The sequence below is a fragment of the Oryzias melastigma genome, linkage group LG19 (genome assembly GCF_002922805.2).
Source record: "Oryzias melastigma strain HK-1 linkage group LG19, ASM292280v2, whole genome shotgun sequence".
NCBI lineage: Eukaryota > Metazoa > Chordata > Actinopteri > Beloniformes > Adrianichthyidae > Oryzias > Oryzias melastigma.
The window spans coordinates 18487681-18511180 of record NC_050530.1 but is presented as its reverse complement, the minus strand read 5'-3'; the positions used below and the strand labels follow the sequence as shown (position 1 = coordinate 18511180).

Genomic DNA, 23500 nt, shown 5'->3' with positions numbered 1-23500 from the left:
TGTTAATGTGCTGTTAGATGTTTGACCAGAATTTGGATTTTACATCAATTTACATGAGTTTTTCCAGGAATTTCTCAAACAAAAAAATCAAAGTATTTCTTTTTTTGCAAGTATTTAGTACTAAAAATTTAGATTTGCTTCATTCTTGTCATTTCTTGATGCAGTAACATTTGCTAAGCTACAGGAAAGAATGGCATTTAATGATAAATAAGTCAAAACGTTATATCAGATGTTGTTTTTTTTATTATTTTTTTTAACAAAACCCTAAATTTTGAAGTAAAATTATAAATATATATAAATCAAATAACTAAGAATGAATACTTAAAGTAGAAGAGTAAACATCAGCTTATCAAAAAGTTGCAGATTCTTCTTCTTAAATTGATATTTTTAAAGCTTCGGTTGCACTTTCGTGCAGCAAAGCCCCCTTTTTCACGAGCCCTCGACCCGCCTTTCAGATACAAGATGATCTCAAAGTTCACCTGGCCGAACCACGACCTGCCGTCGGACAAAGACGCCGTCAAGAAGCTGCTGCATGGTTGCGGGTTCGAACACGACGTGGCGTACGGCAAAACCAAAGTCTTCATCCGCACGCCGCGCACCCTGTTCAGCCTGGAGGAGCAGCGGGCCGAAATGGTCCAGAGGATCGTCCTCTTCCTCCAGAAGGTGAGGAAGATGCCAGTTCAAATATGATAATTTACAGTTCAGTTTGAGGAAAATGTTCACACCTTCCTTTTTGAAAACACTTATTTTTGTTTTCCCTAATATTATCCTAAATTAATTAATTCATTATTTAAAAAGAGACTTTTTACTGTTAGAATTGTGAAAAAATAATGTTGGTGATTTTTGTCATCTGTCTGCAACCCAGAATCAAATCCTTTGCCTGTTTTGGGTTCCCTACCCAACATTTTTAAGATGTTCAACCTGATTTCTACTTTTGATTAATATAGAAATAGTGTCAATACAAATGCAAACTAAAATGCTGACGGGTAAATCAGCACTCTTTTGTTTTTACAGCTTTTATAGCTTTTTAATACCATCTAAATGGAATGTTAGTTTAATTATGCTCTTTAATTTAAAGATTTAAAGTTATTGAAATAAAATCAAGCTTTATTTTAGTTTTTTTATAAAGTCACAAACCATAAGCAAAGCACTGAAGCATATTTTGAACCTCTTTAAGGAATATCAGTGGCTGACGGAAAATGTATTTTTAATTTCTGGAGTTTTATGTATCAAACTAACACAAAATGCACATATATTGTTCAGATTTGGTGTTTTTCTTTGCTTTTTCCAACTGTTCAATCAAACAATTCAAAAAGAATAGTTTCCTTGAGTGACGAACTGATCTCTTTGTTTGAAGTTGGAAAAACAAAACAGTTTGCTTTCAGTTCAACACGTTTCTTCAGGATCTGTGATGAATATAGATGGAGCTGGGGAGGTGTCAGCCTCCTCCTGCGTCATCTACTTCACAGCACCTCCTTCAAGTGAGAGTGCCAGTGTTTGGGTGTGATTTTGTTGCATTCACTAAAAAAACATATATATATTTATTTATATATTTTCATTTTGAGCAACTGTCGACTTAAAGAAATAGCTGCTGAATGCTAACAACTGGCAGTAAAATCCCATTGGGTGCAGATGTGTATTTGCGCAGTATTTCAGTGTAGCTGACTCTTCACGCTTTTGTCTGCATGGTGTGATCAGAGGAGGTTCCTCAGTGCTTTTATATCCACATTTCTCAAGGTCTGCTGAAAGATCTCGACATGAAGGGCTTTGAAATCTCCTCTGTAGTGGATTGATTGATCCACCTTTGTATTGATCCGTTTGACCTTTAACTGGCTTTTCCCACCGTCAACCAGGCGGGCGTTCCTTCTCGTCTCTCCATGTAAAGATAAGGAAAGAATCAAATGAACATCAGAGGGCTGCTGAAGGGCCGGCGGAACAATGTTTTCTCTTTTCTCGGTGGGAACTCCACATGGAGTATGTGCTTCCCGTGCACGCTCACTTATGTCACACAGCCTCAGCGGTGCACAAATATAGTGGTGTGACAGCAAAATTGACTCCCGTATCTATCATGCTGTTTGTCAAAGATGCATCCCAGCCTGAGTCTGATCTGCCGTGCCAAGAAATCCTCTTATCAGCACCTGGCACACCATACGCTCTTCTGCCAGGCAACATCGCTGCGCCAAGACTGGCAGTGTGTGACTGCGGCTCAGCCTCCTCATGTCCCTCCACCCCCACTCATAGATTCCCTCCCCAGAAACCCAATCTGTGGCACTCCAGACAGTTTGAGTGGCACCTCGTGGAGCCAGTGTTTTACTAAAACAGGAGTTTTACCCACTTTAAATGATGCTAATGTGTGCTGCATTTGGAGGCAGGGGCGACCGCTCCACCAGCTGCTCCAACTCTCATCCTGTGTGTCCGGCAGAAATCTCTCTTTGTGGAGCGATTCCTCTTACACGACAGGAAAACCTGACGGAGCAATCCAGTCATTCCTTCTCTGAGAAATGACGGCAGGAAGAGAAGCTGCACAGAAACAGATCCTATAAATTATACACAGCCCACCCCCACCTTTCCTGTGTGATAGAGATGAATATTTTATCAATTAAAGCTCAGCCATCCTCATCACACCGACTGTCAGAGCAGGTATGATGAGGAGGACCCCCCACCCCCTAACCCCCAATTATTTCTGCTTTACATCGTCTCAGTGAGGCAGGAGGGTAATGTGTGTTTTGTTCAGGGTCCCCAGTCTTCATAGCAAAGCCTCAGGGGATTGTTTGGGCAAAAGTGCACATTTAGAAATAATCAGATATGAAGAACTGTAAGAAATAGCGCATTAATGCAAACTGTATTTGTGAAACCTCAAATTAAAAGCTCCTGATCTGTGCTTTCCTGCCTTTAAACATGAAGGGACTTACTAGAACCGCTTCCTTTAACTGGACCCAAATGAAGCTGCTCTCTGCCCCGCCTCAGCAGGAGCTCCGTAAACAATCCCCTCCGTGTTTCATGTGCAAACATGAAGTGTTTCAGTCCAAAGCTGTTTGCCCAACAGAAGTCAGAGGCTGAGAATTCTGACAGAAGGGAAAAAGAAACCTATCTCCACAGTTAATAAAATCTATTTCTCTTCTAGTTCCAAGATGCTGAGTTTCAAACCCACTCCAATAAAAAGGATGTTTTTAAAATGTTCTAGGGGCATTTTTCTGTCTATTGGGGCACAGCAAGCCACACACTCCCTGCTGCACTCCATTCTTATACATCCACTTGCAGACAAATAGATCCATGTATGTCTTTATTTATTTTTAGTCTAATCTACCATTTGTTTTAAAACTGTACAGCTGAATAGCGCCAATATTGCTCACCATTTTTGTCGCACTGCTAGTGTTTGTTTGGGGTGCTCTAAGCTAGCAGGAGAGAGTGTAAACAGATGGGTGATGGGAAGGCGGGCGGGCTTACTCCACGCCAACAGGCCCATCTCCAACTCAGAGGCAAATTTCTGGGTAGTGCTTAATAATAAGATTCCTTAACAACACATTAACAGTCATTAATAATGTGTTTGTAGGGTGATAGTAAGACATTTATTATCACAATAAGCCAAATATGGTTTATTAACATGCTTAGTAAGATTCATTAATATCTAATATCTTTGTCTACAAAGACCATAATAATAAACTGCTTTCAAGTTTAACAAATGTATGAACTATCTTTATCAATTATATAACAATTTTATTGAGTGTTTAGCAGCACCTCATCTAAAGTGTTACCAATTTCTGATCAGCTGTTGCCGTGCAGAAAGTGCCCTAAAAAATGACAGTGACTTATTTATTTATTTTAAATTTTGGCTAAAACCTGCATAAATCATAATTAACCCTCGTGCCCTCTTATGGGGTCCAGATGACCCGACCTTTACAGTGATGTTTGATCCCTCCATGACAAAGGTGGACAGGATTTTATGTCACCAGTGAAAATTAAATAAATATTAAAATTTGGTTTTCAATAGGGCTTTCAACGTTAACGTGTTAATGCACATGATTAATAACAAAAAAGATGTGCATCGTAGACATAAGCAGCCAATCAGAATTGAGTATCTACCTGGAGAGTGTTAGAAGTTCATTTAAAGTGCAGAAACACAATTTTCATTTCTTATGTCGGTATCTTTGTTTTCTTGGAGTAACACTGCAGACATAAAAGTCTTTACAGTTCTTCTTATCTGAATGTTGATGTGTTTTGGGCTCACAAAAATTACACTTCTGGGATATTTGAGCTAACACTTTATAAACTGAAACATTTCAGACAATCAAAATAAAGGAAAATAATTCGCTGACCTGTTTTTGTTCAAAAGTTGCATATTGTCATATAAAATGTACCTAGTAAAACACTGCAATTAATCGTGATTAATCACAACCCAAAAGAGTGATTAATCTGATTTTTTTTTTTTAAATCAATTGATACCACTAGTTTTCAAACAATCTTGTTACTGAATTGAATAACACGTATAATTGTCCATCTAAAGATCACAACTGTCATGTTTGAATAGGCTTTCAAGATTAAGTGGGAGGACGTTTTTAGGTTGCTTGTTTCATAGTTCTGACCCAGTGTCACAATTCAGGGGTGAAGAGTCGGTTCTAACACTTGGTGGTGGTTAATCTGGATCAGAAATATTCAACCCAAAAATGTTAATAACCCCCTAGGAGAAGCTCAAAGCACATCATGTTGGATAAAGAAAAGTATGTGAAAGCTTGATCTTTGTTTCAGTCAAATGCAAACGTTTACTACTTTCTGTTTTGTTTTATCTTTTGTGAACATTAGAGAAATAAATCAAAAAGATGTCCCAAATATGCGACAAATGTGACCTTTACTTTTGTGTTTAAATTACACAAATAGTAAGTTATGATGTTAAAACTGTAACATCCATCAATGGCAGGCTACAGGATTGGGTTGTTTTACCAATAAAACACATTTGTCAAGTGGTTTTATAAAATAATTATTTACCGGTATATTTTTTGTAGCTTAGATGGGATTTTCTTGTCCTTCAAACCCGTGTTTGTTATTTGCAGTCTGCTGACCTTTGCCTGCGTCTCCATCTAACTGATGGATGAGACACCCAGACACGTTCAATTTACTCTTCAGGAGCACCTCTCTCATCGAGACTGTGATGTTTCAATTAGTTTAAAGACATTTGTTTCACATCAGTGGAGTGGCTTACCCCTACAGGCAGACAGTGAAAGCAGCACCAATGAGGATCCTGTGGCGGTGAGCGCACTTTATTGATTTATGCTGATGAACGCTGACCTGGAGCTCATCTGCTGACGCCCAGTGGTGGGTGCACATTGCAGCCTCACCGAATTCTATCACATGAACCTGCCCCCTCCCCTTTTTATGCCTGTGGAGCATTTGACTGGAAGCTAGCTGGAGGATTCCACTGCATTAAAATGTGTTTTTGTTCCTCATATATATTAATTATTCCTTAATTTATTGTTGTTTTTATATCATGCTTTTTGTTATGTGCTATATTCAAACTGTGCATGTGATGTGCAGTCAAGAATGTGCTAAACGGGCATTCTTTTACCTATTTAAATATGTTGAAGTGGTGCAAATCTCACTCCAGACTTTTTCTTTCTCAGCTTTACTATGATATATAAAAGACTTGGTGTCACCGAATTCAGGCTGGTTACAGACTGCAATTATTCATTTCTCCTTCATGGTCAATTTTCAAACAGGTGGCACTTCCGTGTTTTGAAAAGGACACCATCCATACTGGGCTGCACGGTGGCGCAAGTGGTTAGCGCTCTCGCCTCACAGCGAGAAGGCCCCGGTTCGAATCCCGGCTGGGACCTTTCTGTGTGGAGTTTGCATGTTCTCCCCGTGCATGCGTGGGTTTTCACCGGGGACTCCGGCTTCCTCCCACCGTCCAAAAACATGCTTCATAGGTTAATTGGTGACTCTAAATTGTCCCTAGGTACGACTGTGAGAGTGGATGTGTGTGTGATTGAGGCCCTGCAACAGACTGGCGACCTGTCCAGGGTGTTCCCCGCCTTCGCCCTTCAGTAGCCGGGATAGGCTCCGGCACCCCCGCGACCCCGAAAGGGAGGAAGCGGTCAAGAAAATGGATGGATGGATGGATGGATGGACACCATCCATACTAAATTAGAGTTCCTGATTGGTCAAAGTTTATCTGGTTTAACTTTGCTTGAATCTTGTGGAAATGAAAGAGTTTTGAACGCGGAATCCAGAAACACGGAAATATACTCCCATTTACGTAGACTTACATAGATTTCTGAGCCCGGTGTGAACTTGGCATCACTTGGATTTTTTCCCATGAAGTTTTTGGGATCAGACTTTAAAAACACTAAGAATTAGGGCCAATCATCGATTATTTATCGACTATTGAAATAGTCGACAACTAAATTAATAGTCGATTAGTTGCTTTTTTAGTTTATTTAATTTTATAAAAATGTCTCAAAACTATGGAGCACACTTTCTAACGCCGCGTCTGCCATTATCTTTGACACACACATGCGGTGGTGCTAATCCGGGTCAGCAGTGATGTCACAGGAAGTTATAGAAAGACTTCGATACCATAACAACTCCCTAACTTTCCTGCATTGAGCAAGGCTCGATTTTTCGACTAATCGGAAAAATTAATCGGTGATTAGTCGACTAATAAAATAACCGTTTGGTAAGAATCACTGGACACCCCCCTTTCAGAGCAGCTCAGGGGATTTGTGAATGGCGGTTTATGATTCAAACCCGAGCTTTGTTGTAAGAAAGCATGCATCGAGCTCATAAACGCTCAGTTTTGTGGGAGGGGGCGTCTCTGGGATGATCAGATGGCTCTGTTGGCCTGGAGAGCCGGCAGCAGACTGTCGGGGGGCCTTGTTATCGGGCTGATTTATCCACAATCCCCCCAAGGGTCATCCTCATCAGCCCACCACCCAACAGCACTCCTTTCTAGTGTGTGCGCTTTTGTGTTTGTGCGTGTTTATGGACACTCTCAACAAAAACCGCAACACGTCTCTGCCTGTCAACCCCCCCGTAATGAGACTCCAAAGACTGTAGAGGCAGTAATGCTGGCACTTACCTGATTCATTGCTGCTTTATGGTCCTCTTCTGCTCTGCTTCTCCTCTCACCTACAACAGCCGGCTCAGCCCAATCAAGGACTTATGGTGCATATAAACACAGTTGTTGGTCTGGCAACAGTTTGAGTACCAAAACATCTGAGCGGAGATTACACACAATCTCCAGCTTGGCTCTTTTTCCTCTAACATTTGGCTGGGTTGGACCTTTTCAGCTGTGTTTGTGTTTTGGTGCAGCAGGAATGACATACAAACTCAATCTGTTTTTGGCATATAGAAGGAATATATACATTAAAAAATATACATTTTATATGTAAAAACTTTTTAAAATAGTTGAAATATTTGTATAAAAGAATTAGCCTTAGTTGTGGTATTGTTAAGGCTGTTCTGACTCAAGGTTTGAATTTAAAATAGAAATTTATTTTGACTTAATGTGACAAAAACATTAACCCTAAAGAACCACAGACTTATTTTGTTCTGGACTTTTAAATTTAATTTGACAATTATTTTTTGTCTGTTAATTTTGGGTACGAGCCATTCACAAAGGCTGTAAAAATTAACATTTAAAAGACCAAATTTGACCTTTGATGTGCTAAAAATGTAAAGGAATTGTTTTTTTCATGCATTTATTTATTTGATGAAACACATTCAGTTATTTTGCTTCTAATCACGATGCAATGAAATGTATATTTATTCAAAAAATGATGAATAGATAAAAATCAATTGCACTAAATCAAAACTGTCTTTTTTTTTTAAATTTGTTTAGACTTTGAGATAAATTATTATTCTGAAACTCCAGTTTGTAAAAGCCTTTAAAAAAAAAAAAAAAAGATCTAAAAGTGTTCTTAAAAAAAGTTTGCAAGGTATTTTAGGGGTTTTATCGTTTTTTTTTTTTTTAAGGTTATTCAACCTGCTTCACCTTTCCTGTGCTCAGGTTTTGCTCTCAGCTTTGCTGCACTTTTTAAAAAGTTTTTGTCTTTATTTTAACGCCAGGTATGGCTTAAAAAAACGTTAGAAATATTCAGCAAATTAGCTGACTTTTCTTTTTTTCCTCCTCTAATTTGCTCATAATAAATAAAGCATGTGCATTATTTTCTGCTACATGCCACGATGTTTTTCCTCTTTAAATCCATTATTTATGCATCTTTAGTATAAATGTTTTTCGATAAGCTCAACCACTGAGCCCTTACTCTAAAGAGAATTATGGGGAAGTAGAATCATGCTAAACACTGTACAGAAAACTATCTTGTGTATTTTGTCTATATTAACTTTATTTCTAGCATTTCTTCTATTTATTTCAGTTTTATACAGTAAAAATATATAAAAATATGACCTACAATATAAACCTAAAATATTGGAAATGACTGAGTAATTATAGCATTTCTGGCATAAACCTGACACAGCACTCATCATAATTCTATATCTACAGCCAGATAATTGACTGTGTGCTACAAATGACTTGTTTTCAAAATTGTCCATGCTATTTCTATTTTATTCATTTTTAACAACGTGAGAAAAAAAATCTGCATAGAATAGAATTCCTGCTGCAAAGCGGAGCAGCTCTAGCTACAGATATTTATAAAACTGGGTCACAAGAGGAAGTATTTTAAAGGTTCTGCATATTTTGATGTTAGTTTATCTAAAGTGTGAATGTGATGCATTCAGACTGCTATGCTTACAAACAGCATCCTGGCAGTACGTTTTGACCAAGATCTGCTATCAGGTTTGCTCACCTTTCAGATAAATACTAAATTGTAGATCTTGTGAGGGTAAATGAAATGCGTTTATCTTTTTGTTGTGTGCAAAAAAGTAAAAAAAAAAAAAAAAAAAACGTGCATGAGGCACATGCCAGATATAGTTGTGCACGGTGTTTTAGATAAGAAGATGCTATAGAACCATTTAATGAATGTCAAATTGCAGCAATAATAATAATAAAAAAATCCCAAGGTTTTCATTGCAAAGAAAGGGATTCATCTTAACTCTGATGTGCCACTGCTGACATTCTCCCTGTGAAAAATGACTAAAGAAGAGCCTTTAAAGGCTTTTCTCTGTGCGAGTGACGCCTGATGGGCTGTCGGTGTCCTCAGACGCCCTCTGCGTACTTTACATCTCATGTGATTAAGCTGGAGGATGGAGCGGGTGGGGAGAGGGGTGTGCTTGCCAGCATCTTCGGCGGCTCTTGGTAATCGTCTCATTCTTTAAGCCCGTGGTGCGTGACTGCTTTCTCTCTGCATGCCATGACACCACTGCTCTGATCAGGTGAGACCACCCCCCCCCCCCATCCCGCCACAGTCTTTATATGGAAATACAAGAACTCCCATCCTGGCCTCCCCCACTCTCACAAAGATGAAATATTCATGATCTCTGTGATTACTGTTCATCAACTCTTGCTTTTGTTTGCGAGTGTCTGGTCTGAGATTTGGGATTAGTCCATTTTAGGGATGATTTAGGGGGGGTACTGATATAAAGCGGTGTGTGGGTGAGGGAATACGGTTAAAACAGAGCATATGGTGAGGATTGTAAGCACTGTGGCTTAGGGGTTGTGCCCCCCTCGGGTTTCACTATGACATCAATTATTCATTTGGTACAAGATCTTGTGGCCACTCCACAGTGGAGCAAATGGTGCCCAGCAGGGTTACGTTACAGAGTATTGAGGCGGACTTTGGATTTTGATTCAATTGTTACTTTCTGCACCGTAATACCTTCTTAAAAAATGTGAATTCCTGGATTTTTCTTTTATATTAGGTGTTTCTTTGATGAAGATTATGGAACTTTAATTGTTTTAAATGAGATTAGTAGAATTAAGATACTTTTTCCCCAGTGAATATTTAGTTGGAAGTCATCTTAGAGCAGGGGTCCCAGAATCCAGGCCTCGAGGACTGGTGTGCTACATGTTTTCCAACCAACCTGCCATTGAAGCTCCTTACTGGCTAAACACACCTGATCCAGGTAATCAACAGTGAATAAGGCAGGGTTTTGGAAAACCAGCAGGAGAAGCAGTAGTTCATCAGAATCGAGCAGGGAACTTGTGACCCGCCCAGCATATTTTTTATGCCAGAAATAAGATCTTTTTCAAACAGCATTTTTTTTTTTTGCTTCTGCTCCTGATTCACAAAGATTTGAATAAAAAATACTCAAATGCAATTTTAGGATGAATTCAGACTGGTTACATTTGGTTTGTTTCCCGCTCCGGGAACGGATCGTTTCAGATTTTTTAATAACTGGACCAAAATGGCCACCGTAGCTGGTCATTAGCGGACAAACGTACAGCAGTGATGCAACAGGAACTCATTAAATTGGATCGGGTGAATGGAGGCTCATTAAAAAAACTTTCAACATGATACACAGAGCGCTTGTCACACCATTTTCCCGACTATCTACTGTATGTGTCACAAACATTTGTTAGCATATCACTTAGCTAGTCTAGTGTCCTCAGTAACCGCCTTGCAGCAAGTAGCAGTAAAAATGTTAAACCTGACGTTCAAATAGACGTTCAAAATTGACCAGTGAAACAAAAAGTTTGAATAACTGAACCATCCTGTCAAGTATTTGCAAAGTATAACACTTCTGTAACTTCTGGCCAATGAGATCTTTAGTGACATGGTTTGTTTACAAGGTTTGGTCCGGGACAAAAATCTCCTGTAGATCTCATTCTGAATACAGACCAAAAGAAAGGTTTAGAACTCGATCCAGACCAAATTGAGCAGACTCAGTTTGGAACAAATCATTTTCCCAGTCTGAATTCTCCCTTAAGCTTAATTTTCTTTATATTTGTCCTCCATCATCAGAAAAATGCTACAAGAACATGAGAAAAACACCAAAAACAACTTTTCATCAGAGTGGATCTTTGAATCGAGTGAATGCTTTCAAAGTATTGAATTTAAAACACTATTTTAACGATACTGAAAATCTTTTTTTTAGCTGCATTTTATTATATCATCTCTAAAAAACATTCAAATGATTTTATTAACCCTTTAAAACCCAAGCTAATTTTTGAGCTAACCTTCTTCATATGGTCCCAATTAAGCAGTTAAGTGGTAATATAGCCTGCAATGTGACGTCCACGCCAATACGTGATGTCCAAGCTGTTACGTTGAGGGCAACAGCTTCACTGGATTGCATACTGAGGAAGCTTTGATTTTTAAATACCCGTATTTTCATTCCATGGTTCTTCTGTGTCCAGGTGTGGCGGGGGACTCTGGCTCGAATGAGATACCGGCGTATGCGCGCCGCCCATATCATCCTGCAGGCCTACAGACGCTACAAGGTCAAGTCTTACATCCGCGAAGTCAACCGTCGCTTTAAAAACGTGCAGACCATGAAAGATTACGGCAGACGCGTGAAGTGGCCCACCCCACCCAAAGTCCTACGCAAGTTTGAAGAGGCTCTGAAGAACATCTACAACAGGTACTCGCCCACAAAAGCCTGTCATGATGGAAACGTAGGGTTTTTAAATGTAATGATGTTCAAACTGCTATAGCATCCTCAAAAGAAGAAGAAGTGGGTAATGCTTTTCAGATAAAATGCTTTTCAGTTGCTTTCCTAATTCAGCTGAACTAAAAGTGGTTCTGAACACAAAGGCTCACAACTGCACACAGCTTGGAGTCTTATTTCTGTGTCCAGATGAGTCCGTTTGAAGCAACTTACACATGTTTCCTCTGGCCTCAGGCCCACACCAGGCATCGATTTTTTTTTTTTTCTCCTCCATCAAAGGCTCATCACTGTCTTTCATCCCATTGTCTGTTTGCTTTTTTTCCTCCTCGAGGCTGAGCACAGTTAGAAAATAGCCCTCCTAGAGAATTATGTTGGCTGTCAGGGATTGTGAGTGAAAGACCAACATGCAGAGGTGGGGTCTTCTGCGGTGCTGCTGCACCACATTCCTTTATTGTGAACGTATTGTTTTTCCTTCTCATGGTTTTCTTTTCACTTCCATTCTGTCATGTTTTCCTTCAGGTGGTGGGCATGGACCCTCATCAAAGGCCTCTCTCCAGAGGAGACTCTGCAGGTGAGGGCCAAGGTAGCCAGCCTGGAGGCCCTGAAGGGTCAAAGAGCTGACCTGGGGTTGCAAAGAGCCTGGGAAGGCAACTATCTGGTGAGTCTGTGAAGCTGGAGTACAAAACAAGTGATGCACTATTGTTGATCAAAATCCACAGAAACTCTCCTTTTCTGATAAAAATGTAAAAATCCTACAATTAAATCTGTAATTAGAATGAAAATCTATAATTATGTTTTATTGAGTATCTTGAATTCAGAAGTTATAAAACCAACTTTTTCTAGAACTAGATTTAGTACATGAAAACCTTCGTGTTTTGCACTAAGCAAAAACGTGTTGTACTTCATTTTACCTTCAAGGACACTGTTTTAGTGGACATGTTTTGCTGTAAAGCTGTGAAAAAACATGCAAAAAAGGTTAAATGAGTTTTACACACATTTTATAATTATTGCACTTTCAGACAGCAGCAAATCAGATCTACACAAAAGTTTAAGGACGGGGAGATTATTTTAAAAGGTTCTTATCAATAGTTTGATAAAACATCACCTGTTTGTTTTTGGGGTTTTTTCTGCCCTTGTTTCTGTCTTTGGTTCAGAAAGTGAAACTCGACAAAAAGCAGAAAGTGTCAGTGGGTCGTTTATTGTTCTTTTTTCTGCTTATATGTCTGTTTTTCATAACACACTTGAAAAAAGTTCAAAAAACACAGTAAATCTTAAAAATGTACTCAAACTAAAGTACAGGTGTGTCCTCTATTGAACTTTTTTTTACCAGTTTTCTTTGTACTTGGTAGTACTGTGACCTGGGTTTACTCTAATATCTTCATTTGTTGTCAGAATAATAGCCCAGAAATATTCAATAATTCTATATAAGTGCATATTCTGCAATATATCATGATCTGCCAGCAGAAGAAAAAGGAATAAAAGTGCAATAAAATAATGAATCAATAACAACATGCATGTTGAGCTTGGTTTCATCACACTCAATGAACATATACAGAAAAAAGACAACAACTTTCTTACAACTAACACCCATTCTAAGGCTTCTTTATGCTAGTGCTTCAGTAATTCCTTCATCCAATCTAAACTGTTTGTTGGTGTTTTTTCCCAACAGAAGCGGGACAGTCCTGACACGGCGGCATCATTCACACTAGTGTCCAGCGAGCTGCAGAGGAAAGACAAGTTCATGAGAGTCTTGTTCTCCTGTAACGTTCGAAAGGTGAAGAATGAAAAACTCGCGTCTTTTCACCTGATTTAACCTGATGCTGTCTCTTAAAGGGGAGGCTAACAGAAGGCTTTGCGTTTTCCAGATCAACCGCTTCCACAAAACGGAGAACCGGGCCGTGCTCATCACCGACCGCCACCTGTACAAGATGGACCCCGTGAAGCAGTACAAGCCCATGAAGAGCATCCCCCTCTACAACGTATGTCACTAATCTTTACGGCTTCCTTCAAACATTAAACAGTGTTAGACAGCCACATCTTTACAAAAAGAGATGCAACAAAAAGCAAAGAATCAGTAATGCTTTTGCACACACAAAGGAAATCTAATGTGTTTTATATTGAAGGTTTAATGTGTGAGCACATAGTGGGAAATACAAGCTTAAATTCTGTTTTTGTACATCCACGAGCCCTCTATAGCTGTCACTGAAGCCAAATGAACTTTTTCTGCGGTCCACAGCTCATAAATTTATATCATGCAATGAGTTAAACGTAAAAAAAAAAGAGGAGTATTTCAAGCAGAAGGCCTATTCCCATATAATCTATGTTCTGTTAACGCAACATGTGAGTTTTTTATGTTATTAAATCGTGTTTGTCCTGCAGAGCCACAACCTCAGGAGGCAAACGGTTAATCTGCTTCAATTTGCAGTCATTTAAATTAATAATTTCTGGATTTTTTAAGCACAAAAGCTATCATAATTAGGGGTGTTATGATTTGTTTTAGCAACAATTGATTCATATAACAGTTTGTGGCTGTCGATACAATTTGATCCGATTCACATGAAGTAGGGAAAGTTTTCCTAATTCCTTGTATTTATTGCAAGATAATAAATTAAATATGTGTACAAACAAACAAATAAACAAGAATAAATGTCAAATCTATTCACATTTTAGTTTGATAAAGTTCAGCCCACTGTTGTTTTTCCACAACAAAATAATACAACATTATTAGAACATTCTACCGTACTGTATGGTCACGGCTTGGCTAAATTTAGTGTTTCTCACATTGGACGATAGTGACGGTTGATCATTTTTTTGCTGCATAAAATGTGTGTTGGTCATTTTTACGATTTAATTAAAAAAAAAAAAGATACTGTACCTAAATATAAGAAGAAGAAATAGAAATGAACTCTTCATTTATGTCAATTATATTAGCACAATAAAATAAGTATTTTTTTAATCAAATGATTGGAAAGTCACAAATATTTACTGACTCAAACCAAACTAAGTATTTAACAGTTTGTCATTTTACTGGATAATTACAAAGTACTATCGATAAACATCCCCACAAGTGTACCATTAAAGGGATCTATTTAAAAGAATGGAAATGTTAGGCTAAGATTTTAAATAGAGGTTTTTTTCTTTTCAAATAAAGACTTCTGAGAGTTTTAATCTAAAAAACGGAAGATTTTAAAAGTCATCCTGTTTCTATGGGGTCTTTACCAGAAAACAAGTTGCCTTGACAACAGTGTTAGGCTACAATAAATGTTTAATTATTTTCTTCTGCACATTTGCTGCGTGTTTACATGTTTCGTAACAATGCAGCTGCATGAATCTGATTCTGTCTGTTGTTTCTGTAACTTTCTGAGCTCACGCTGAAGTCGCACTCGTGACCCAAACGCCTCCTGCGTGGATTGCTTGTAATACTGCCAGCTGTCTGTTGTTTATTTATATTGAGTCATGTGTGTGAAGCTGTAAATGACTCAGAAAACACCTGTGATGCAGAGAAAAGCTCCAACTATCTCAACCTAGACTCATGGAGATCAGTTCTTGGTGGTACTGATTAGTTACCCTATGTCCGTTTGTCATGAAATCTATGATTTCATAACCAAAAGCTTAAATGAGCAGAGCTCCTGAAGCTGAGTTAGAGGTGACATTCACTCATGTCAGTGTGCAAAGATGTTGGTCAGCTCTGCCGTTGGTTGTTTTTAATTCACATTCATGCTGTGATAGAGCATTAATGCTGCATCATGTACACAGCAGAAGCTGTTTCCATGGCAAATGTCTTCTTTTTGTCCCACCATGCTCATTCTTTCCCTTCTAAGTAACTAAAGCCAGCTGCATGTATGTTTTGTTACCAATTCAAACCTCCTGAGTTTGCACATTACTCTAGTTTTATGCAGCAAGTCACTGCTGATTTTCTGTTTGGAAAACCCATCACATTACCGATGAGTTTTTTTTTTTAATTCTGCATGCAGGTGGCTCACCTGCTCTTAACTCTGATGTCATCTCCATCTTCATCACGAGGCAGCCTTTCCAGAGCTTCCTGTGACCGCCTCCTCAGGTCTCGGTCTAATAATAGACATGCAGGCTTTACCTTTTCCAGTGTAGATGGACCTTTAGCGTTATTTTCTCCAGTAGGAAGATTAACCAGCAGAGACTCGTGGGTAAAGGTCCCAGAAGCTGTCGCTGTGCACCAAGGTGTTAGATTTGTAATCTAGCAACAAATCGATGATGCTGTCACACGTGGTTGTGGCTGATGGCTCCAAAGTAACTTTCAAATGTGAATAAAAACTCAAAAATCTTTAGTTCAATATCTGGATTGCTGAGTCACACTTTGACGATATCTCCAGAACTTCTTTATTTCTAGTCTAGTGCCTCTGTCTGTACTTTGGTGGCTGTCTCTGTGTTCTGTCTCCATGCAGAATGCAACATCATTTTTAGAATATGCTCCTGTGCAGATTAATTTATGAAAAATATCCTTGTTTACGCTTCTCTACTGTCATAAATTGTTTAAAAAACAAACAAAATTAAAGCGGTGGGCGGGGATGTACGACCCCTGTCGACCCCCCCTCACTGGCTGCTACATGCGTCTGCCATTGTGGTTGGATCTGCACGCGACAAATTTATGAAAAAAGACAAAACTTTTTTTTTTCTAAGTAGCTGCCTCCCTGTTGGTTTTATTTCTATAGCAACCATTTTTTTGTTTGGTAGCCTAAGGGTGAAAAAACATGTCAATGTAACTTTAGGAAGAATCTGCAAAATAACATTTTTTAATTTTAATATTAACAGATGTTTCAGATCATATTCCTAATATTTTGATATCAGGTTTTATTGTTTTGTTCAGCTCGAGCCAAATAAATTAAATGTTCACAACATACTGGTAAAAAAATATGCAACAGGAAAATGCCACTTCTGCGAGCTCGCCACACTAACGCCGTCCATAATCTAGACAGTTTAAAACCAACATTTTTCCAAAGTAGCTTCTGAATGATGCTTGAGGAGTAGAGGGGCGGAGATTGAGTTTAAGGGTATTTTAATAGTGGAAAAATGATTTGTTCTACACCAAATCTGCTTAATTTGGTCTGGATCGAGTCCTAAACCTTGCATTTGGTCTGCATTAAGATCTACCGGAGTTTTCTGTTCCGGACCAAAGATAGTAAACAAAACCAAGTGACTAAAGATCTCTTCAGACATTGACCAGCATTTACAGGGGCCGGTAAAAAAATAAAAATAAAAATAGAACGATGGAGATGCTGCCTTTGCAAATACTTGTTAAGATAGTTATTTATATATTTAAACGTTTTATTTCGCTGGTAAATTTTAACGTCTGTTTGAAGGCCAGGTTCAACACTTTTTACTGCTACTTTGATACGGTGGAGGCATGCTGCAGGGTGGATATCCTCCACACAGGTGTTCTGTTTCACTTGATTTTGAAATATTTTTACTGAGCCCCATGAGAGATTTCACTCAATATTTTGTTGGTTTCTCCGGCTGTGGTATCATAAATTTTATTTATTCATTTGGCGGGGGATGGATTGTTAACTTTGTCAAAAATTCATTTTTACAGATAAATGTGCATTTTGCTGAGTTTATGAGTGAAAGAAAAACTTGTCTGAAGATCAGTAAAATGTGGTGTGTTTACATTACCGCACAGCTGCTAAGAAACCTCCACCCATGGAGCAGTCAAACGTGGACTTTTCTCCAGTCTGTTCTTTTCCTGAAAGCTTCCAGCATTTCACAGTGGCACAGTTGGTGTGAAAAACACTTTTTTACTGGACACAAATGGTTCAGAGTTCCCTGCAGCTGCCTTGTCAAAGGCAGGAAACCATTGAAGAATTTCACGCTGAGGCGCTTCAATGGACCCAAATGTTTTAAATGAGTTTGTTAGAAATGTTACACAGTGACTCCAATCCTATGGATCAACAAATCTCTTTTTTTCTTTTTTCCTGAGTTTATTTAGCATTTTGAGAAACGCTGGTTAGTAAGTATGTTCAACCTGAACATGTATGTTATTGAATGACGTCAGGTCAGGTCGATGCCATTGAGTAGAGTCACTAATGTACAGGGCTGGATGATGCATAATATAAGGAGGTAATTACAATAAGTACATGATCATCAGATGACACAGAGTTGAAATGAAATCATCAAGCTGCTTTTAATTTTGATGGTTTTGCCTGTTATTGTCTGAGAGAGGATCAAACCATCAATTCACCTGTCAGTCTGTGTTTCTGTGTCATTTCATGACATTAACATGAGAAAAGCAGTTTCATTCTTTGAATAAGCAACTGAGATTTCAGACAAATGTTGGTTCTGAGGGAGGCTGGAGTTCAGTTATCAAAGAGGATTTTAGATTAGAGTTCTTACGCATCTGAAAGACTCATCTCATATTCCTCTCGGTCTGAATCAGAGGATTACTAGACAAAAAAGATTCATTTTGAGTGAGACTTTCCTTTGTTTCATTGTCTGGTTCTGCGTGTTTTTGTGGCACAGCAGGGAAAACTGCTTCTGGAACAGTGGAGGACATTCACCTCAGAGGCTGTCAGTCAGTGAAATGAGTGATCTGTGAAGCTGCTGTGCTGTGACGGCTGTGACAAGGCAGCGCGGCGTTTGTTCTGACAAAATGACAGGACAGACTGTCGGAAGGAGGACACCAAGTGCTTTAAACAGAACATTTGGAAATGTACTAGAAGTTGAGTCGGATGATGACAGCAAGGCCGGGAGTTTGAGCTAAAGGTGTTTCATTATTTAGACTGCTGCATTGTACCTGTTTTGAACAGAGAGACGGAGCTCAAACTCTGCAAAGTAAAGTCATCGGCGCAGCTTCACCCTGACAGTTTGCTGCTGCAGCACGACCGCTCAAACTCATGACGGATGACCAACTGTCGACCTTCTGTTGGAAAATATTTGATATTTTTGTTCCTCTCAGCTGGTTGCATAAAAGTGGGAAAATCACTCATGTACAGAGGAAACTAAAGTCCAAGTCAAAGGAGTACTTTTGACCCAAAAGTACGTTATCACAGCACCTTCACCTGGATTCAAGAACGGCACGGACAGACATGCAGCACTGGATGATGTCAATTGTACAGAAATACTACATAGTCAAAGCATCTACTGTGAGACCATTTCCAAAATACTTGAGTTTAAAAAAAAAAATTCAAGGTGCTCCATAAAATCTGATTGTCAAGTTGTGACGTGGTGCAGATGGAGCAAACTGGGTCAAGAGGCTGAAAATCATTAGCCGGAAGCAGAAAATCCACAAGATTTCAGAGTTGTTGCCATTTTTATTAAAACTTTTTAATGGAATGGAAGGTTTAATGTTCAGGATTAGCTTAAAATGAGTCAAAAGAGGGTAAACACTTTATTAATTTCAAAAAGGATATTAACCAAAGTGGTCAGATTTGTGAAACTGTTGAGACTTTTACATTGGAATTTTAGCTCCAGACTGCAGTTAGCTTCAACCCTTTACCCAATCAAAAGTGGGTTTGCGCCAGAAAATAATACATTATATATCAGTAATTTGTTGCATCTGCATGTTGCAGATTAGCTCATTCATTCTGATAAGCAGATGCAACGCAGCAACCTGTCAAACTTCAGATATTTAAGTTTTGGCTGCGCCGCCCAATTCGTGCCAGATCGCTCAAATCGAGCTGCTGGCAGACCTTCGCGCCAGTCGCTCATATTGCGCTCCGGGACTTGGGATCGTTTCATGTCACGTCTGTTCCATTGACTTAACATTGAAACTGGCCGCCTCCACCGCACAAATCGCATACGGTGTGAATACACCTCAATGATTTCAGCCGCCATCTTGTCTGCAACCAGGTCCCCTCCTCTTGATCCTGCTGAGAGACCACACCTCAGTGTGTCTTCCTGCTTTACCAAATTAGCATTTCAGCATTTCTTTGGGAAGAAAGTGCAGTAACGAAAAGAAAACATTGTGAAGAATTGTATTTAAACCTTTAATACTGGAGCTTCAGAGTTTATGTTCTTTGATTTACTCTAACTATTCAACCGTTAACCCGATCAACGTGATTACAACTGGAATGACAGTGATTGTGTTAACGGTTGAAAAGTTACAGTATGTTAAAGATTTTGTGTTTAAGTGTTGTTGGCGATGCCTCAGGTGTTAAAGGGTTAATCTAAACAGTTATTTATTTACTAGGGAATCTTTGTGGCTAAAACCTACACATGAACGTAATCAAAACCACATCGAGGCCATAAAGATCCCCTCACTTTAGTCATTTTAAAATACACAGAAGAATTTGTCTTGTGTTCCAGTATGTTCCGTCACCAACAATAGGCTGTTTTAAAGCCATTTTTATCAGAATTTTTGTCCATACACTAGACACGAGCATCTGTTTCCACCATGACTCAATACCTCTTGTTCAGTGCATTCAGGAATCAAGTGACTCCACTCCACCCACACCCTCCATCATTTCAAATGAGCAGGTAGCTCTGGGTTTCCAGGGCAGAAAATGCAGCCTGGTTTTATTCTGGAAATGGGTTTGGATTGTGATGGGAGGAGGCAATGTTCTCCTGTCATCTGGATCTGTTACTTCACATCATTCTACCACTAATAACAGTCAGACAGGTTTTTAAAGCAAGGAAAATTAATATTTTTTAATGTTTTAATGTTAAAAAAGGAACCGAGAATCAGGATTCATGTAAAGTTATTTTTTTATTTTCTTAGAAATAGTTATAAAAGTGATTTTTACTTATGTATCAATTCCCTAAAAACTGCCTGTGCGTGTTGTTTTTGCATGCCTTTGTTGTTGCTCACATTGAGGATGATTATGTCTCTACAGAGGTAGGTGGATTGGTCAGGCTGAAAAAGTGCAGACGTGGGCGGAAGGTGGGCGCGCTGGAATAAAGCTGTAGGCTCGGAGCCAAAGCAGCGTGACATGAAAATATTGATCAGAGGAGGTCAAATCTAGGGGAAAGCAGTTACCTCACCGTTGACGAGCGCCAATAAGCTAACGGCACAGCATCCCCTGTGCTGCCCTGCAGTGTGTAATCACCGCTGCTCCTGCAGGACAACTTAGAGAGAATAAACGGGCTGATAGATGGGCTGTGAAGTTGTGAGGAGCCTAAAACTGCCTCCTGAAAGATTTATATGCCAATTAATTCTGCTGCGGGAAACTTTAGATCGTCAAATTTTAATATATTATTTAAATTATTCGAATAGGAGCTGTCTTATTGTGAAATAAGTTCAATGTTTGTTGCTTTTTTTTTTTGCAACTTTTCTAACTTTTTCAGGTTTTATTTTGCATCTTTTTATTCTTTTTTCTCTCATCTCCAATCTCAGATCTCCATCGACTTTCCCCTTTTCTCCTCTCGCTGCCGCCGCTTCCATCTTCCCATTGTTGTCATGCCAACTTCCCCGGAGGTAGCGTTGTCATGGATACGAAGCAGCAGGGCAGATCAGCTGATGTCTAGTAGGGTTTAAAAAAAGAGCAAAAATCTGTCTTGCGTGTAGACTCTGTCCCTTTATTTTCCCTTTAAGGTTTTTCTTCTTTCTCCACACTCATATTTCCTTTGGTTAATGATAATGTTTCACGTCTAACTATAACCCACAACTGCAGACGTTAAATCAAGCAAATGAGTAATTCTAAACAAGTGGCTGAAAGAATGCCAAGTGTTTAATAGGAGACATTTCTGAGCAGCGATGGGGGCATCATTTGCATAAAGAAACGCATTCACTGCAGAATAAAATGCAGGTCTGCTTTGTATCCAAACACAACACTTGCTGCCTCACTGGTGCCATGAAAGCTTCACTGCATGAGGGCCAGCCGTGTTGCTGCACATCCTTCCCCATTAAATCAGACTCGGTTACCAACAGAGCCCCCCTCCTCTCTCTTTGTGTTTCCCTTCTCTTTACCGCTGGAATGTCTTACATAATTAATGGAGGTTAAATGGGAAGAAATCTTTTTAATTTATGGTCTATTGTCTGGAGAGCTCCCAGCAAAACAAAACCTGGTACATTTTGTAGACGCTCTGCAGGTTTTTCTATTTTGATTTAGAAATGACGCCACAATCGAACTGTTTAGTTGAAATCAAAGAACTGTAAAAAAATTTTTAGTAAAATCTGAAAATAATAACCAAAAAATAACTTAAACTCCCCTCTGATCATCTTTTGATCTATTTTAAAAGTGTTCCTAGTTGTCTTTTAATTATAACGATGCCGTTTTTTGCCAAAATTAAAAAACTTAGAGAAATTAAATTAAAAACCTCTCAGTCGTGGGCGGGAACATTCATTTCTCATTATCCCTTTGTTTACACTCTCTCCTTCTATCTTACAGCCCCTCGTAACTCCATGCTAACATTAGCAGTCCAAAAAAAAGGCGAACAATATTGGAGCTATCCAGCCGTTTTGATCCAGATTCCAGTTCAGACGACGAAATTAGAGACGTCTATTTGTCTGTAGATGGTAGTTTGTACTTAACAACTGCAACCCTTTTCTAACGGCATTTATTCATCCACTCCTGTATCACCACAATTTAAACAAAGAAATACTCAGAGCCACAATTTTAAACTATTTTTTTTTTGTATATGTTCTCCATCATGAAAAGAATGTAACACGAACATGTTGAAAACGCCGCAAACAACATTTTCATTGATGTGGTTCTTTAAATGTATTTTTTGTAAAATTCTAATTTCTCTCAGAAGTTGACAGTTTTAAGGTTTCTTATTATTCCTCTAGGGATGAAAGTATTTCAAGTAAATAATGTCCTAACATTCAACACGTGATACATTATTGGCTCATAAACAAGTCTTTTAGGATAGGATATAATTGGATAGGATAGAAAAGGATAGGATTGGATTGGATTGGATTGGATTGGATTGGATTATAGGGGACATTCCCTAACAAACTCAAAGCTAAACTTAAAACAAAGCTTAAAAATGAGCTTAAATATAAAAACTGAATGTTTAACACTGGTTTTAAGAGCAATCTAGAGCAAAATTAACATTTTTACAAGGAAAATAAAAGTACAAAATGTTGTCAAGTAGCTGCTGGGAAAAAAAGACCTAAAGCAACTTGAACTTAAACTTAGTATTTTTGTTTGTCTTTTTTCTTTTACATTTTGTGAGGAGCTAGTTTCACTTGAGTAAAGTTTGACAAGCTTAGAATCTAGAGGAAGAGTCTCCCTCAATATTTCTATAAGGGCTTAAAAATAAAAATCTGCTGCTGTCTGTGTATGAATAAAAAAGTTTAGGGTATAAAATAATAGTGAAAGACTTTGTTCACAGCACCATCAGTAATGCCGTTCAAGCGACCACTTCCAAAGAAAGGTCTATCTAACAGACAAGTCAGTCCTACCAGGAAATTTTAAACCTGGATTTCCCAACACAGAGTCCTACCAAGGCTCCTTTGGTCCCTGCTTGTCTATGAGATGCCCATGTAAACTGTGGAGATGCTGGAACGAGCCATCAGCCCGTTCTTCCGGAGATGGCTTGGGCTATCCTTGATGCCTAAGCAGGATTGCCCTGTATGGTCATTCCACCATGCTGCAGGTTCCAGTCAGAAACCTGTCAGAGAACCACAAGGTCATACAAGCCCGGGAGCTGATGATGTTCCAGGACTCCTCTGACAAGTGGATTCAGTCCCACATATTTTGCCGTAAATTCAACCTTTGGGTCATCGTCTTCATCTATGCTTTCTTTCCTTCTTTTGCTTGATGGTCATTCCAGATCAGATGCCTTTCTCTTTCTGTGACCAACAAGCTTAGACGGTGGGGATTCATCATTTTAGGAGGGACACTCAAGTTCTCTTCTTTTCTTTGCTGGCGATCCAGATTCTTTGTTATCTTCTGAATTTCCTTTTGGTGCCTTTTTGTCTGACCTTGGCACCGTCTGGAGATTTCTCACTCCTTTTCCATGTCACAGGAGGATGTAGGCTTTGGAGGGTTGGTCACAAAGTTGCAAAGTGATCGAAACATGGCTTTCAAAGAGGCTTTAGCGCTGAAACTTGAGTGAAACTAGAGTCTGTGGGGAAATCGCTGGA

At 39.0% G+C, this 23500-nt stretch overlaps 1 protein-coding gene across 1 annotated transcript in view; it reads left to right on the top strand.

Moving 5' to 3' along the window:
- myo1d (myosin 1D) overlaps window positions 1-23500 on the top strand; it is a gene marked incomplete at its 5' end in the record, with an annotated part of 105070 nt that overhangs the window by 50752 nt on the left and 30818 nt on the right. The window contains 5 exon segments of the mRNA XM_024284724.2: window positions 456-663; window positions 11252-11475; window positions 12022-12160; window positions 13172-13276; window positions 13368-13481. Of these exon segments, the coding sequence (XP_024140492.1) occupies window positions 456-663; window positions 11252-11475; window positions 12022-12160; window positions 13172-13276; window positions 13368-13481 (790 nt within the window).